The 18363-nt window shown below is 41.3% G+C and overlaps 1 protein-coding gene across 4 annotated transcripts; it reads left to right on the top strand.

Annotated features, from left to right (window-relative positions):
- The first annotated feature begins 288 nt into the window (after positions 1–288).
- CHST10 (carbohydrate sulfotransferase 10) lies at positions 289–17835 on the top strand. Of its 4 annotated transcripts, none has more exons than XM_061377829.1 (6): positions 289–665; positions 5801–5935; positions 8700–8797; positions 10514–10748; positions 13396–13501; positions 15231–17835. In XM_061377829.1, the coding sequence occupies exons 2-6, from the start codon at positions 5824–5826 to the stop codon at positions 15766–15768; spliced, it is 1089 nt and encodes a 362-aa protein (XP_061233813.1). In that variant the 5' UTR covers positions 289–665; positions 5801–5823; the 3' UTR covers positions 15769–17835. The 4 variants fall into 4 exon arrangements, with proteins under 4 accessions (XP_061233813.1, XP_061233816.1, XP_061233814.1 ...); XM_061377832.1 differs by lacking the exon at positions 289–665 and adding an exon at positions 747–904; XM_061377830.1 differs by lacking the exon at positions 289–665 and adding an exon at positions 4319–4558.
- The last annotated feature ends 528 nt before the right edge of the window (positions 17836–18363 follow it).

Genomic DNA, 18363 nt, shown 5'->3' with positions numbered 1-18363 from the left:
TCAACACTCCCAGAAAACTTGGTGTTGCCAGCAGACTGAATGAAGGTGCACTCAATCCCCTCATCCAGATCATCAATGAAAATATTAAAGAACACCATCCACCCTGTGGAAGCTGGGAGCGAACGCTGCGGGGCGGCCGGGGCTTGAGTCTGAGGTGGGAGCTGAGGCCGACCACAGGCAGCACCGCCCTCCTCGCCAGGGGTCCCGGCGGCTGAGACACCCCTCTCCCGTAGGGACGAGCAGCTAGCTCTCCATCCATCCATCCACCCCTCTCGCTCGCCTCCGGGCGGCCGGGTGCGGTGCTGCGCCTCCTCTGAGCCGAGCGGAGCCGTCCCGGCTGCGGCCTCCACCTTTCTCGCTTTCCCTGCTGCAGGGCTGGGGGCACGACCGAGGCCGAAGCCAGTCCGCACCGGGAGGAAGTGGAGGCGGCAGTGGCGGCCGGGTCGGGCACCGGCAGCCGGGGTTGAGCGGGGTTGGGGAGGAGCTGCCGCTGCCACCGCCCGCCCGCGGGCGGGGGGATGCAGCAGCAGCAGCGGCGGCAGCAGCAGCGGCAGCCGGGGCCACTTGAGCGAGCCGGCCGCGCCGCCGAGTGAGTCAGGCCCCCAGCGGGAGCGGAGCCGCGCCGCTGGGGGCCGAGGCTGCGAAGGGCGGCACTGGAGGGACCGGTAAGCCGGGGAGAGGACCCTGTGAGGGAGGCCCGCTAACGCGGGGCGGGGCCGGGCCGGGCCGGGCCGAGCCGGGCCGCAGGGACAGGCCTGGCGCCCGGCAACTCCGGGGAGAGGTTCCTCGGTGGGTCGGGCAAGGAAGCCGGTGGGCGCCTGTTGTCTGTGCCTGCCGGTGTGGGTGAGGGGGAGCCCACCCTTCCTCCTCCGGAACGGGAAAAGTTCACGCCTGTTCAGCCTCGGTACGCGCCGGCTTGTGGGCTAGGGGTTGCGCGCTGTTTCGGCTCATCCCCTGCCGGGCAGACCACAGCTTTGTGCCGTCCTCTTGGCTGGGACCCCCTCTGTTTTTACCCCTGCCCTTGGGAAGCGCGTGAAGCCCCGATGCTGGGGGAGGAGGAGCCGCTGCCTTTGCCAGCTGTGAAAAGCATGGGGTGCCCTGTGGAGTCGGACCTGGTGTCTGTGGAACAGGACACGGGAGGGAGGGTCCCCTTCCCAGCCTGGGGGCCGTGGGGCTGGCACATACTGAGCCTGCCCGGGCTGGGGTGGGGGGTCCCGCGGCTGTGTCAGGCTCTTCTGCTCCCGTAGCTGGTTTTCTGCCCGGTGACAGGTGAATGGTGCCTGTTTGGGGAGGACTCCGCTCCCCAGTAGTAGCTGGAAGAGCAGAGGCTAGGCCTATTTATGCCTCCGGGGTAGTGGAAAGCCTTAGGAAAGAGCTAGCTTTCAGATGTGCGTGTTATGATGTATGTAACAACATTCAGTAGTGCCACACAACTTGCCTAAGGAGTGTGTGATAGATTTTAGTCCAATTTTTTTTTATATAAGTGCAATAAATCGTGCAGATCTCTTAACCTTAAGGTGACACAAAGGAGGCCTTGATGAAAACGGATGAGGTAGCCCAGATAGCTGTTGTTTGGCCTTTGGTACCAGTTCCATTTCAAATTACATCATTAGTCATGTGCTGATGGGCAAGCAGTTGGTAGTTTGAGACTACCAGCGTGCTGCTGTCGTTCATGATGTGTGCAGGGACTGTCCTGCCCAGGAGCCTCTATCGAAGCAGCCTGAGCTGCAGAGCAGAAGGCTCTGTACTGAGTGTTAATGTTTTATGCACATCATTCTCATGAAGACAGCAGCCTTCTGTGAAGTACAGGTGTTTTTTCCAGATAACAGGTTACTTGCAGGCCATGAGTCAAGACTGCCATGCTGTGTGTCCTGATCTTTGGTTTGTGTTTATGTATGTTTGCAATCCCATTTTTCTTCTCATGCAAAATTGGCATCTGGCAGATCTAAGAGTTATGTGACTGTTTCTGGGGTAAGTAGCCCAGGGAGGGAAAGAAAGAGGAATGGATGGAGAGAGAGGTTTGGAGGATCTTGTGCTCCTAAAAAACTGTAGAATTGCAATAAGAGGGAGGAGGAGTAACCTGAAAAATCCCTGCCTAACATTTAATTGTGAGAAAGCAGACTAAACCATCAACAGCTTTCTTGTTTTTTCTGCTTGTAAAGAAAAAACCTTTTAGGCAAGAAGAAGTAAAAGACACATTTGGAAACTGAAGGAAATAAATGGGGAAAAAAAAAAACAAAACAGAAGCTGGTACATGTATTCATTAGAAAATAAGTAACAGGAGAGGCAACAGAAATACAGTAAGATTGGAGATGTAACAGGAAGTGCAGTTACCCTATGTAAAAAGCTATGTGAAAACAATAAAAATATTAAGAAGCTAGGGAAAGGGAAACAACATAGAATCGTAGAATTACAGAATAGTTAGGGTTGGAAAGGACCTTAAGATCATCTAGTTCCACCCCCCCTGCCAAGGGCAGGGACATTTCACACTAAACATGTTATTTTAAAAACATTACAGCATTTAAATAAGCATAATGGTTAAGTTATTCCTGTATATAATTTAGACTGGTCCTACTTCTTGAGATAGGTTATGAGCTGCTGATACAAGTGTAATTTTGTTTAGGATGCTAGACATAACAGTGCCAGCCAATGTAATTAGGTTATGCCAGATCCTCTGACAAGACTCTCACATCGATGAGTATGGTTGAAGATTTGCTGTGTGTATAAAAAATAGTAGACAAAATTGCTTAATATTTTCCTCTTAGCTTCAACATATTGAACTATTAAGTGATGGTTGGGTGGGACTGCGATTCTCTCCCCTTCTTGGTCTCAAGAGTCCAAGTCTTTGAGGTGAGTAAATGTACTGCTCATAAGTGTCTTTTTCTGAATATTGTTCTACCTCTGGCGCACAGGATCTGGCAGCAGAGTCCTGTGTGTGTTAATTGTAATTCCCGTGTCATTTAACACAGCTTATTAGAAATTCAATACATAAATTACATAAGGGAATATAGATCAATAATCCTTTCTGAAGGGTGTGCATCCATCACCATTATAAAAGTGGGGAGACTAGCAGGGATGTTCCCACGAATGTTTGAGGTCATTTCTACCATTCTTTATGTAGAACAAATATACTGAGTTAGGCAGAAGGGTCTGGCCCAGACCATTGGATGTATCTCTGAAAAGCCTGCAGCTGATGGTTAGAAAGAGGTTTTCCTCCTGCAGAATCTTCTCTGCAAGTGTTTGTCAGTCTACTGCCTTGAAGACAGGTTCGATTGTATTTTGAATGTTGAACAGTTCTCATGGTTTTTAGCAGAGCTACCTATAAAGTAAAAATGTCATTGCTGCATTTTGTGTCCTGTGAACTACTTAAGTGGAAAGATGTCAGTGTTCAGGAATTCACACTCTGTTACTTGCCCTTCCTGGATGACAGTTTTTGATGTTGAAGAATAACATGTGTTGGACATTGCATGCTCAGAGGCTGAGGAATTGCAGCAGAAAATGAGAGATGACAAACATATCTTCATGGAGGTCACACCACCTGTAATTGTCCAAAATACAGTTCATGTGTCCTTTTACCTAAATGCAGTGTTTTTAGAAGTACTTAAAAATGAAACTGTAAAAGAAGGGGAAAAAAGGACCTCTCAGAAGCCAAACTGAGAAATACTGCACTGAGAAAATAAAAATAACCTGAGCACTGCCATCCTAGCTACAAATTATCAATCCTTTTTTTTTTCTTTTTTTTTTTTTTCCAGTTGGAGATACTCTGTTATTTTCCTTCTCTCACCCATTTCACATACATCATTAGGGTCCCAAATCTGTTTTGAGCTGTCTGTCTGCTTTCACAGGCTTTCAGCATACCCTGAAGATGTTTCACTTCTGTCAGCTACAGTGAAAACCCTTCCTGGAAACATTTGCATTGCTGGAAGGCAAAAGCTAGTTGGAAAATTGATCACTACCTGTAGCAGTAGTACTGATGTCGCTGGTGGACATGATGAAATAATGTCAAAACCAGGCTTAGTTCTGTTATTGAAGCTTTGTGGGAATGAAAAAGTGGAATACTGGTATATAAATGAGGCACTTACTGCAAATTTTGCTTGGAAGTATTAACTAGTATGTTTTTAGCATCTTAGCTGGGAATGCGGGCATCTGGTCTTCCCTGGCAATTCACTCAAGTAGCTGTATGAAAAATGTGATCACAAACCACACAGATGTGACTCCTGTTGAAGTTGAATGTGGCTATTTTAGAACTGAGTTTGATCCTATTGCTAGTTATATGGGTGGTTTTGGTTTTTTGTTCTTCCCAGAGGCTACAAGCACAAACCTCACAGGACTGTTGAGAGGATCTCATCGTATGAGATTTTTGTATTAGCTCCTCTTTGGTTAAGCTTTCTGAAATTGTTTTGTATGTATCCTCAAAAGGAAGCATTCACTTATGTTTGAACTTTCCCTTACCTGAGTTCATGCCCTCGGGTGTCTTATCTCCAGCAGCAACTGAGACAATGGTGCTTTATTTTTGCAAGAGAAATATTCAAGCCTGAGGAGTGTCAGGTTTTGGTAGGTAGGTAGTGATGTTTGCTCTTAGTTTTTATGTGGTTTTTTGTTTTGTTTTGTTTAAGTTATGAAAGCTTCAATTTTGCAGTGGAGCTTTCACAGATACTTGGTGTCAGCCCCAGTGCTTCCCTGGGTGCGTTGCCCATCAGAAGCTGGAAATTCAGCAAAAGATGTAACTTAAAACTTTACATTTCTCTTAATAGCTGGGGACTTAAACCTTTTTTGCAGTTGGTTTTCTTCTATTGCATCTCAACTTTTAACCATTAAAAAAAATAGTTTGTTAGGATTACAGTTTCTAAAATCAAGCTAAGAAGTGGTTAGAGCACTCCAGCAAACTGAAGTAGGGCAGACACCATGTGTTTGTAATACTGTGCAATATCCTTATCCTCACTCTGCTTGAATTCAGTCAGTACCTGTGGTTTCTTTGCACATTAAATCTGAGGTCTCAATCATTTGGATAACCCTTCCTGCACTCTTAGGGAAGTCCTGTCTTTAAGACTTATCTGCAGGGGTACAGCTACAGGTAGTAGCTGTTGCAAGGAACCCCCTTTTTACTATCTGTGTGGACAGTGCTTAGCAAGATGGCCGTAAAAGGATCTTTTAGAACCTGTGGTTGATACTTGGCTGGCAATAAAAGTGACAAGATAAAAAGAGGCATTAATGTATTTAAATATTTTGTCAGGTTAAGCTTAGCTTTCTGGCTCAGTAGCTTCCAGCCTTTAATTCATGTGGGCAGTGCAGGGCAGGACTCTGCTACATGTCATGAGCTGACTTGAGATAACCAAGGATACTGTTAATGTTACAGCTTGTCATTACAGGTTAATCTACTAACTAGCTACCACAGAGAGAGGAGCATTTTTCATTCTCCCTTCCTTTCCTGCAATAAGCAATGTCACAAAGTTAAATCACAAAGTAAACTACACTTTTAAAAATCGGGGGCTTCTGGTATGTCTCCCCAAGCAGTCAGTCAGTCAGTGAGTGCTATTGCCAGCACAGGGAGGGGGCTGGGAATGTGTACATAGGGGTGAAGGAGAAGTGAAGCCTCCCTTTAATAGCATCTGGCATTTACACTGCCTCAGCCTTAACATGGGTTAAAAACCCAGCCAAAGGAACAAAAAGTATGAAGTGAAATCTACTGCTATATTTTGTGACACACGTGTATTAGAGTTTTGTCATTTTGGTTATGGAAAATATTTTTCTAAACTGGAACAAAAATAATTAATGTGTCAATCTTTCCTCTTTCAAACAGGAAACAACAACTTTATATGGCTCATGTCTGACAACATGCACCACCAGTGGCTGCTGCTAGCTGCATGCTTTTGGGTGATATTTATGTTCATGGTTGCTAGCAAGTTTATCACATTGACTTTTAAAGACCCAGAGGGTAAGTTCAACTTTAATGTTTGATCTGAAATGGAAAATTGAATAGTGCTTCTCACAAATGCTTCTTCTGTGCAAAGTAGTTCTGCTGTAGTACTACTGTTTTGGTAGGATTGAGAACAGAACAATTAAATTTCTAGAAGTGACAGTGCTGATAGTTTCTGCTTTTCTTGGTAGAAGTCTGCAAAACTAACATCATGTCCTTTTTTTGGTGATTAAGAACATGTTTGTCAGTACTGTTCTGTGAGGTCTGCTCTTTCAATACATTTGGTTTCAGTATCTTGATCTGCTAGTAGTAGAAGTCACGTGCAGTACAAGAGCACAATTATCCGTTTAAAAACAAAGGAGATTCAGAAAGTATTAAAGAGTTTCAGATGATAACTAGTTTCTGTCTTCTTGTGACTGCTTGTCCTGTGTCTGCAGTATTATGTAAAACTCGTGAAAAATTCTATTTCATTTGCAGTGCTCTTAGCCTGGCCACCTCTGCCCTGTTTCTTGCATTCAGTTTTATCCTCTGCTGTTTGACTGACAAACAGCTTATAGGCTTTTGTTTAGCTTAAGTAGCCCAGATGGTATTAAGCTGATGAGGAATTTAAGCCATTTGATGACACTACACAGCATGTTACAGTTTTCTGTCTGCTGAGGAGCTACTGTTACAAAGCCATCCTACAGAGAGTTTAGGGTGAAGGTGATGATATCACTTCTAGTCATAAGAGATCTATATTTCTGCATCTTTCTAAGATATGCAAAAATGTGTAACTTCTGAAACACTTTTATCACTAGTGACATTTGTTTCAGTAACTTGATAGTGGATAGATATATTAGGTGTACCTTTTTAAACAGCATACCTCTGGATGGTGGAGATTTCAGCAAGTCTTACGGATGAAAACTGTAGGGTAACTTAGCTTTTCTTGGTCCCAGTTGTTTTTGAGTCCTAGGACATCTGCAAAGAGGCTGGTCTTACGTTAGGTAGTTAAATCTTCAGTATTTCATTTGATTCCAACTCTTGTTTCCCAGCTCAAATATCCTTTGAATGTTTTTATTTTTTTACATCAGAATTTGTCAGGAGGATTAAGAAGTAGTTAAAAAAAATAAAAATTACTAGAATACACCCTTTGCATTTACTGGCTTTTTATTACCTTGGCTTGCCAACTTTTCTCTGTTGTCTATGCTGAAGCTTCATTCCCCTATGAGTAGTTCTCTGAGCAGAAAATAGTGTAATTTCTTAAGCTTCAGTTTTGCAAAGACATGACTGTGGTTGAGTGTATGTATGTGTTGGAGATACCAGTATTTGTACTGGGAGTCATGAAAGGAAGTAATTTGAATATACCAGCAGAAGCCTGGAGAAAGTCCAAATAGGATGGCCAATCCTGGAGGAACAGTTCTAGACGTAATAAAATATGGCTTGTCAGAAATTGTCCTTAGTTGGCTGTGTCTACTTAGCAGATAGAACAAAAACAGCAGATGCTCAATGAATCAATGTTCTTTTGTTTAAGCCTTTTACTGATGTCTTGGGTGCATAAGCAATAGGAGCTCCTTAATGAGAAGGAGCAAATTTCTGTTCATCATCTCTAGTAGCATCTGCAGGCATGCTTTTACATGGTGATAATGGTGGATACTTTAACTGGTCTTCTATTGAATCAGGTTACTTTGATTTTACAAAAGGATACTGTGAAGTAAGTGTGTGCACAACAATATTTACTGTATCTGATTGCTTAGTTGCTTACATGGTTTTCAGCTTTAACTTGTTTTTTCATGCCATGCCCATTATTAAAATCCAGTGGAGGCACAGTAGAGTACTCCCTTAAGAAAAGGACATAGGCAGTTTCCAGGTTTCTTGACTATAAAACACTAAGCCACTATGGATGCAGACAAAGCCAAATTATTCATTGATGAAACTGCATGAAGGGAAAAGTAGTCCAATGTGGATGGAGATAAATTTTCAGGGAGAAGTCATGTTATTTTTGCTTTGTGGTTAGGGAAAGCTGCTTTGAATTATTTTTGATCTTTCTGTACCATGGAAAGCATATCTTTGTGGACTTTTCAGTTTTCCTATAGCATGCCAATTGCAAAAGGTGCAAAGGGTACTGCAAGGATATACACTTTAACTTGATCTTGAACTATTAGCTGTCATAAAATCATTAAAAAACAACAAGAGTATCAGCTGTTTTTTCTTTTGTTGTGGGAGTCTCTAAGGAAGGCAGTCAGTCCAATAATAAAAGATGAGAGGATCTTGTATTTATTGCTGGTTAGAGATGTTTACTTAGAGCACCAAATAAATAAAAGATGTTCCTTAATGACACTTTTCTGCTGGCAGTGTCTAAGAGTTTACAACAGAAGCAACCTATCTGCTAATATGAGGGGAGGGATAAACCTGATAGATTTTTTTTATTTGCCCATACTTTGGTAATTCTACTGAAAAATAAAAATGTCTTGCTGTCAAACCCATATAGCTGTACTCAATTGTCTACTAATCGTGATATTTGGATCTATGATTTCTATGTCTCTTCACACAGTCTGTTTGAAAAAGACCAAAATAAAAGATAATGGACATGTTTCCTTGCTAAAACTCAACTGAAGTTCCATCCAAAATTCACACAAAATATTCATAGGCTGTCTCATGTCTTGTCTAGTACCTTCCAATTTGGAAACAAGTACGTTTTGTACACTTAATACAGAAAGTGATGTTCAGTTGTGTTAGCTGTAAAGCAGAAATAGTTGCCTTTTCCCCACCTTCTGTAATGCTCTTGCCTCTCTTCCTACTTTAGGCTATGGTGCCAAGCAAGAGCCATTGATACTGACAGCTGTAACAAAAGTGGAGGAGGTACATGTGCCAGAAGAAAAACGTTGGCCTGAAGAATTCCAGGTGCTTACAGTTGAGATAAGGGTTACATGTATTAGAGTGGGAGAAAATAAGAGATTAAGTTCCTTTCTGTTGTTAAAGGGAATTTCTAGACAGGAATTATTTACTCAGATTGTTCTATTTAGATAGAGCCAACCGAATTCATTTTAGCTTCACAAAGATAGTTTGTTATGGTAACCTGCTGCTTGTTTCATCTGAATGATTCAACTTAATGTGTTTCCATTTTTAGGAAAAAATCATTACAGTACTCCTTTATCAAGTCAGAACAGTAATTTTTGTTATCCTTTTTAATATAATGTCCGAGTTTTTGATTACTTGTATTCTGTATTGCCGTAGCCATCAGGTTTGTGGTTCTTGAGAGCAAACCTGCGTCTTGTCTATTATCTGAGCTCTCTGCCCAATCCCTCTGATTCTTTTTTTCAGTCTCCATATCTTTTTCATGTTTTCTGCTCTATGTGCTTCACATCTCTGCATTTCTCCAAAGTAGAGCATGAACACAGTAGTATTCAATACTGGTTGATCCTTTCGATGCATAGTTCTGTGCTTTCAACAATAAAGCAGAACAAACGTGGTACTTGCTAAACTGCAAAGAAACTCTGAAATTCCCTTGTCCAAAAGTTAATTTGAGACTAGTTGCACAGTAGGCTAAGGCCAACTTTTTTCCATTGGTTACATAAGTCATCTTACATCTAAAATGTTTTTGTGATGCAGCATGGACAGTAGGTTTCTGTATAAACACAACACTTTTTTTGGTTTTGCATGTAAATTACCTGAAATATAATTTATACTCAAAATACTTTTGAGAGGCACTTTGTTTAAAGGAAGGCTAGCAGATCTGTGTAATGAGTACTAATATCTTTCTTTACTTGTATGGAAGAGGATAGTAAGGTTTCTGGATCTATTATCTATTCCCTCTTGACTTCCTGGTAGCATGAAGCACTAATATTAATGCTGGTTGCATGCAAAAGAAATTGTTTTGACAGATAAACAACCTGCCAGGCTGTTCAGATTTCATTCTGACCAGGGGATACTGGAGAAAAGTAACAGAAAAAGCAGAATGAGATTTTTATTTATTTTTTCCATATGGAGGACTGGGACAAAACATAAAATCATTCCTTTTTCATGTTTAGCTTGGACACTGTACCTAAAATCATAGAACCATAGAATGGTTTGGGTTGGAAAGGACCTTAAAAATCATCTAGATGCAACCGCTTGCCATGGGCAGCTACACCTTCCACTAGACCAGGTTGCTCAAAGTCCCATCCAGCCTGGCCTTGAACACTGCCAGGGACGGGGCAGACACAGCTTCTCTGAGCAACCTGTGCCAGTGCCTCACCACCCTTGTAAGAAAAAGTTCTTCCTCATATCTAATCTAAACCTACCCTTTTTTGGTTTAAAACTGCTACCCCTTGTCCTTGTAAAAAGTCTCTCTCCAGATTTCTTGTAAGCCCTCTTTAGGTACTGCAAGGCTGCTAGAAGGTCTCCCTGGAGCCTTCTCTTCTTAGGTTGAATAAGCCCAACAGCAGCAGCACAAGAAGGAAATGGCGTGCTACCCCTTAGTTAATATATAGCAAAGTTTTAATTGTGAATCTAGGAGTCATTAAGATACATAGCTTGGGGACTTTTATACTTTAGAATTTGATCTGAAAACTAAATTCTTGCACTTTTTTCTTTTTTCTTTTTTTTTTTCTTTTCCCTTTCCCTCTGTGTTTCCTAAAGCCAACTGGAAAAGCTTTTTCTGGAAATCTGATCCGCCAGCCCCTGGTTCATATGGAAAGACTTGAGCTTCTCAGGAATGTCTGCAGAGACACTGCATTGAGAGATCTCTCTCACACTGCAGTTTCCAAATTCGTCTTGGACCGAATATTTGTGTGTGACAAGCACAAGATCCTGTTTTGTCAGACGCCAAAAGTGGGCAACACTCAGTGGAAAAAAGTCTTGATCGTTTTAAATGGTACCTACTCTGCTGTGGGTGTGTGGGTCTCTTTGAGGAGGAGGAGGAGGAAAGAGCAGAATTAGTCCAAGTGGGACAACCCAAAAATGGATTCTTTCCGCTTTTCTGTACACTGATACTTAATTTCAGCCTTTCGTTCTTCACAATTGCCTCTAGTCCTTCCAAAACATCTCTTTTATAGAAGATACACCTGTTCTTTCTGTGAAAGTAAATATAGTTATTGCTTGGCTCAAAAGTGATTTGAGTCATGAAAGTGCCCATACTGGTGGGAGGTAGATTTGTTGTCTTTGAAGAGGTGGCAGTATTTTATAGTACTTGAAACAAGTAAACTACAAGGTATCACAATTGCATAAATAGAAATAATACAAAAATTCCGGCTTGAGGCCACAGACTTTTAACTAGGGGTGTTTGGCCACAAAGAAAGCCAGTTAGAACTTGGCAGCTGCTGTTGGTCTGTACTGCTGAAATCTTGTGTATGTGCTATCAGTGAGCCATCATAGGAGCTATAAAGATTCTGAGGTACTTAAGGCAATAGTGTGTTCAACAAAGGTATGTTATAAAGGACTGTAAAAGAAGGAGTAAAGGGACTAGTGTGTTTGAAAAACAGTCTACAAGGTGAACACTGCCTACCATCTTCTTCTAATAGCCAATAAAAATAACTCATTTCCTGAATGTTTTCTACTGTACCTTTACTTGCACACATAATCTTAACATGATCATATTTAACATAACACACCCTTGTCTGACATTAGACCATTGTGCCTGTCTGTCTGCCAAGGCTGTGAATTTGCTACATATGCTAGGTCAGTTGAGATCCTTCTGTGGTGTTGCAGGTGGCATAGCCCACCAAGATACAGGCGAAACCTGAATGTTGTGGGCCCAGCTTGCTTGTTAGAAGCACCTTGTGAACAGCCAGCTCTGCACTTGTGTTTCTGTGTTTTCTTTACCTTGTGTGAACTAGTTTGCAGACCCTGAAAGAAATGGTGACAAATTGGCAAAATAACTGTGTCCCTCAGCAAAACCTTTGTAGCAGCAAGTATGTCTTTAAAAACCTTAATACTGGTTTCAATTTTTATGTATGGATGGGAGCTAAAAATCAAGCAAATATGTGCACGCACATAGGCACACACACAGGACACATATGGGCATGTGTTTTAAATACCCATGAAAGCCACACACCAAGAAAGTACTAAATACGAAACTATACCACTGCATTAGAAGTACTTATTCCTATCAGAATTTAACAGAGATAACATGCAAAAAATAGCTGAGGACAGGCAGGGATGTATTGGCTGCTTTGAGTGAGGATAACTCGTGTCTTACTGGCAGCAAATCTTTCACCTTGAGCTTCCTAGTTCTGGTATGTTAGATAATGATAGAAAGTTGTTTTTACATAAATACTGGTCACTTCTGCCTTGAGCAGTACTAGTATCTGCTGCTGAAGACTACCACTGCAGTTGACCTTTTCTTCTTTGAATAGTTTCAGCAAGCAGGACAGATATGTGAGGGGGAATATTTTACATCCAAATACCTGATTGGTATTTAGAGGTTCAGGATGGAAAAACATAGCTGTGGCACTACGGACGCACTGTGGAGGAGCTGACTCTGCTATTGTACTGAATTTGTGCTCCGGATGATTCCAAGGATTCAGTTTCTGAGGCTGTGTAATCTGCCATCTGTTGTCTACATGTAATTTAAGAAGAGTACAAAAAAAAATAAACCCCTGAAATTAATAAAATGCAACCACCATCAGCCTTCTTCCCCCCACCCTGAAAGAAAAGACAGAAAACTGAGAAGCTGAGTGGTATGGATTATTCACTGCAGTTCTGGAAAAGAGAAAGCCTTAAAGGCTTTCACCCAAAGAGTTTGTTATGAAGCATCCTGTTCTTGTTGCAGGTTGGTATTCTGGAATGATGCTGTTGTGTGAAGGCTTATGCCTAAGGCCCAAGGGGTACACATGCGATATTTCTCAAGGTCATAAAAACTTCCAGGATCAGGATCTTAAAATAAGCACACCAGAATTTAGTGACATTATTTTTCTTGTCTGTTCATGTGCTTGCAGAAATAAACATCTGGACACTTTCTATTGTTAATTTTAGTGCTTTTTAGCCTGTGTCGTATTGTACGATTGGAATTTTTCAGCACAGCATAGTTGTTAAATGAACTTTATGGATCCTGACAGCAAAGTACTTCTGTGTTGAAGCAATTCCAAAAGCAGCCCACAGCATTTACTTTTTGTTGGTGGTAGAAACTCAGCCAGAAAGCTGGTTCCTTCATTGGAGTTAATCCTCAAAGTCTTCCTCCATTTGTATGTGTGGGCAGAGGGAAAGAGAATGAATGGGGACACTGAGGTGGGGAGTTAAAGGCTTAGACATAGTTGCTAATGAAATCTGCATAATGTGCCTTTCTGAGAGTTTTGAGGCCATTTGGTCTTGGACCTTGATGTCACATACCCTAAGGAATTTTAACAGTTTTCAGCTTTGCAGTCACAACCTCTCATCATTTAACAGTTCTAAACATAGTAATCGTAAATGCTAAAAATACAGAAAAGAGAAAGATAAAACAAAAAGCTGTCAGCCAAAGGCACACATGCATGCTTGTACTCACTTTTTTCCCCTGAAGTGTTCACTTTCTCTGATTTGTCTAGGAGCATTTTCTTCCATAGAAGAGATCCCAGAAAATATTGTACATGATCATGAGAAGAATGGCCTTCCACGCTTGTCCTCCTTCAGTGACTCTGAAATTAAAAAACGGTAAGAGGTCGCTTCCCAGGGGTGGGAGGGGGGTTAGGAATCAGCGTATAATAAGGAATCAAGAGTACAGCTGGAGTCTACATCTGGAATTCTCAGTCTCAGTGTTTCTGCTCCACCATTTCTGTAACGGCCTCACAGATTTTGCTGTGACAGCCTTCCTACTGGGTTTGAAGTAGAACACCAGCATAATTGATGATACAGTTAAGTGAGCCAGCCAGCTCCTTCTGGATGTAGGGTTTATGCAGTGCAGTGCATACCTAGATTTTGCATAGTTGACCTTCAGAAAGGAAGGCTTATTTGGAAGGTCCACACTGATGCCCTGTGTAGTAAATCTTGTGTGCCTACATGTAAGATTGTCATTGCAGGCAGATTTACTTATTGAGATGGAACTGGATAGGTTTAAAATGTTAAGTGTTCCTTAGCCTGAGAGTATTGTCCATTTAGCTGAATCACTTTATCTCCCTTTTTGGGTCCTTCTGGTTCTTCTCAAAGCAGAAAAAGTACTCTGCAGTAAAACCTTGTAAATTACTTTGAATAGATTTTTGACTGTGTCTGCTCTCATCTCTACTAGACCCTATGCCATATATAATCCCTGTAAAGGGTGGCAGCATGGAGGGAATTGACATGAGATGACAGTGGGCACTTGTAAATTTGCACTTGCATAGTTATGGTGTGTACTGAGCCATTCTGAAGAGTCAGCCCCTTATACACGTGTCAGCTATCAGTAGAGCCTGGTCTGAGGTTTGTGAACAGCCCTGCATAGAGAGTAGCTGTTCACCTGGGGGAAGAGCCATAGCTCGGGAGTTTGAAGTTGAACGCCATTTTGGTTTGGGTTGTTGCAGCTAGCTCACCAAAGTGTGCTGGAGATGCATAACATGGGTCTGGCTGGGAATTCTGACATTATCAGGGAATTTAGGTGTAGAGAGAGGGATAATGTGGATCTGTTGATCTAGTTTGCTGACCTGTAGCCCTGCCTGGTCAGGAGTAAGTCAGGAGAACCTGAAGACTGATCCAAGTTGCTGTTGAGGCTGGAAAGAGTTGCGCTGCTTACATCAGTGAGGATTGGGCTCTAAATGTCCTTTCTCAGCTATTTAGTGAAATAAACCTTGTTTTCAGTTTAGTCTTCCTGCAGATAATCTCTGATTACAGAATGTTATATATTTCAGTATTACAATAAAATGTGAAATTCTGTTAAAAACTGTGGTCTCATGAAAATGTTGTTCTCAGCCATTACTGAAAGCACACCAAAACATCAAACAAAATGCCAGATTTTTATTTTTATTTACTTCAGCAGTGCTTTGTCTAACTACCTGCCAGGGAAAAATGCAGCCCTCTATGCATTTAACAGCACCAAGCCACTTCTTCCATGTCTTTGTGTATTTTGCTTCTTGAGCTTAATCACATGGAATTAAAAATATCTTTGACTTGGAGCTTTCAGCATGTTTCGTTTCCTGTTTGTATGGATTGAGAGAAACTAAGCTTCTCCAGTATGAATAAAATGTGAAAACCAGAATGATCTATTTCCACTTTGTACTGTATACAAAAACTATTAGTAAGAAGACAGAGATCGTATTTCTAGTCCTATTGATTCTAATATTGCTAGACTGCAAGTGGTGTAAGATTCACATTGCTGTGTCTGTGGTCAGAGTTTATGTGCATTTTGTAAGTCTTTGTTAAACACGCTTTAAACACTTCGTTAATTTCTTATATTTTTCTTTCCTCTGTTTAGACTGAATTTATACTTCAAGTTTTTTATTGTTAGAGATCCATTTGAAAGACTTATTTCTGCATTCAAAGACAAGTTTGTGCACAATCCTCGGTTTGAACCTTGGTACCGGCATGAGATTGCTCCCGGCATCATTCGTAAATATAGAAAGAATCGCACAGAGACCAAAGGGCTGCAGTTTGAGGACTTTGTGCGCTATCTGGGAGATCCTAATCACCGGTGGCTGGATGTCCAGTTTGGTGACCACATCATTCATTGGGTAACATATGTGGAACTTTGTGCTCCCTGTGAAATCACATATAGCGTGATTGGACACCATGAAACCCTGGAGGATGATGCTCCATATATCTTGAAAGCAGCTGGAATAGACCATTTGGTATCATACCCCACAATTCCACCAGGCATAACAGTGTACAACAAAACAAAAGTAGAGCGGTATTTTTCAGGAATTAGCAAGAGAGACATAAGACGCCTCTATGCACGGTTTGAAGGTGATTTTAAACTCTTTGGTTATCAGGAGCCAGATTTCTTGCTTAACTGACGCCTGGGATAAGTTCTGAAGAAGTGTCTCATGGATTAATCTAAACCTGCGTGAATACCAGCTGCAGCACTGACAGAGCTGAGAATCACCATTTGTTTTGTAGCTTTTTGATGTTGCTCCATTTTTCATATGAAAATGCTTTCATTTGTCATATGAACAAGTAGGGGCATACAGTTGTTGTTTACTGACCATGTTTTCAATACATGACATTGCAATGTTTTAGGCATTAAGTCTCTGTTATCTGAAATGCAGAATTCTGTTTCTCCCCTCTTCCCTTTGGGAGGAAAGAGGGAGGACAAGTGGGCTATGATCTTCCCCTCCTTTTCCTAGACAGAATGCCTGTTTTAAAATGTTGTGAAGTATTTATAAGAAGGTGGCAGTTTCACTGTAGGTTAACTCTGACATGTGGGTGAACTTGATGATTCATACTCATGAGAAAGGCGTGTTGTCTCCCATGAGTTTTGAAAATGAGAGGCCAGTACAGGACAAAAAAATCAGTTAAATATTTGTCAAATAAATCATCTAGGTTCTGTCATGTGGCTGCTATGATAACAATAATGCTGATCTGATCCCATTGTTGTTTGTCACAAAATGAACCTAATTAGACAGAAGCTTTAGATGTGTTAAAAAAGGGATTGGTTCCAGACCCCTTTGTATTTTGTCAGGTGTTTACTGTACTTACTACTGATCTATTGAGCTTCATAATTTTACTTTAGATTTTATTTAAGATATTATTTAACTCCTGGCTGTGTAAGTTATCTGAGAACACAGATGCAAATGGAGCATAGAAGAAATGTGAAACAGCTAGGGAAACCTTAAAATTAATTTCAAATAAAGTATTAATTGCATTTGTGGAAGCACATATAGAAATCATGAGATGCTCACACACAATATAACTTGTTTTGTCTTCTAACAGTAAGGATTACTAAAGAAGCCACAAAATCTGGATATCATATAAAAGATCTACTAGAGTTACTTGGACGACCTTTTTCTTATATCCAGCCTTGTTGTATGTTCAGTACCTCAGAGAACAGAAAATGTACTCCCCTTTCAAAATTCACCTTCCTGCTGGAAGGAGACAGGATGAATCCTTGATTTTTCCAGTGTTTCACTGCCATGGTGTCCCAACTCTAAAATGCCCAACATTTATGTTACCCATGGGGTGAGTTGGCTACTTGCCAGGAGTTTGAATGTTGCTTAAATCTGTGTACTTGTTTCATGCATTAAAAGAAAAAAGAAAACCAGAGCTGAACGGATGCAGCCATCATATTTGCCTGTGCTTGCATTGTGTCTCAGAAAGAGCAGTCTCTTGTTTGAGTTCACCAGCAATAAAGATCAGTATGCTGCCAGCCTCATCCCGCAGGCCATGGGAGAGAGAGACCATGTATTTGACATACAGGAGTTGCTCTGTCACAGTGAGCATGCGAGGTGTGTTTTGTAAATCTTAGCCCCAAAAGGTGAATTTTTAGGTCAGCATAATATTGGTGGCTAGAAATGCTAATGATGGCCAGTGCTATGGAATCTACCCTCAGATCCAGCCACACTATGGTTTTGATAGTTTCCTGTATCAACTCAAGGAAGCATCTTGCATTTGTGAAAAAGGACATGTGTGCCAAGCTGACATGTGCTGCTACCCACAAAAAGGAAGCCCTGTTGTAGCTGGAAATGGTTTCAGAAAGATCTCAACAGACTAATTCCAATAAGGGAGAATCATTGACTGGGCATGGTTAAAAAGAGAGCAATCGAGGTGGCAAAGCTTGAAGGTGGAATTTTTTTCCTTTTTTTAAAAAACAGCAACAATTGCAGTGCCCTAAGTTGTTAGTTCTTAACCAATGATAAAAAGTTGTTAACTGCTTCAGGTTTTCCTGTGGTTTTCTTAATATGGGAGCTTAGCAAAATGTACTGTTAAATGCATTTTGGAGCTAATGACCTGATTGATTACCTCTCTGCCAATTTAAAATGTAACAGTGAATAATGTATAGTAAATTCAGGCCTTAAAGTGTAATTCTAATAAAGATAAAGCAGAACTGTTTTCCTCTGAAAACGTAAGCTACTGATCACACAGAATGCCAATGTATGTTTTTATTTTTCTTGGTAAATTACTTCATGTATCTATTGCTTAAAAAATGCCAGTGGAAAATGCTACATAAATATTAAGTAATAACATTTTATTTTCTAATAACTTTCTCTGCATTGAGTTCTCTCAGGCATCTGACAGTGAATGTGAACAATGTGATAGACTGGCATAGTCAGAGGTGTGTATTGCTCTCGCAGCTCTGTCTTCCCACGCTTTTCAGGCTGGGACTGGAACTGCAACACTCATTATAATTTCTTCAACTCGAATGCAAAATTGGTCCTTCCAGTGATACCCTCCTGAGCTATGTTTTCCTTCTAGAAGTGGGCTTCTTCCTCACGTGGCTTAAGTAACGATGGTGCAGGTCTGTATGACTCTTGCAGAAACTTGTATACCATGAGAGCCCTTGGCAAGATACGTTAGGGTTCTTCTTATGTTGTTCCAGTGCAGGTAGGGTGGCCAGAGCATACTGTGTTGGGGAGGAGGCTCTTGCCCTGCTAGTTATGATAAATTAAATGCTT

The sequence above is a fragment of the Neopsephotus bourkii genome, unplaced genomic scaffold (genome assembly GCF_033783945.1).
Source record: "Neopsephotus bourkii isolate Nb327-2 ecotype Australia unplaced genomic scaffold, CSIRO-AGI_Nbou_v1 NB_1760, whole genome shotgun sequence".
NCBI lineage: Eukaryota > Metazoa > Chordata > Aves > Psittaciformes > Psittacidae > Neopsephotus > Neopsephotus bourkii.
The sequence above is the reverse complement of the archived record's forward strand: the minus strand, read 5'-3'. Positions and strand labels throughout refer to the sequence as shown.

Coding starts and splice junctions, on each gene's coding strand:
- CHST10 (XM_061377829.1), top strand. CDS start 5,824: ATGTCTGACAACATGCACCACCAGTGGCTGCTGCTAGCTGCATGCTTT. Junction 8,798..10,513: donor GTTGGCCTGAAGAATTCCAG/GTGCTTACAGTT, acceptor TGTTTCCTAAAG/CCAACTGGAAAAGCTTTTTC. Junction 10,749..13,395: donor AGTCTTGATCGTTTTAAATG/GTACCTACTCTG, acceptor TGATTTGTCTAG/GAGCATTTTCTTCCATAGAA.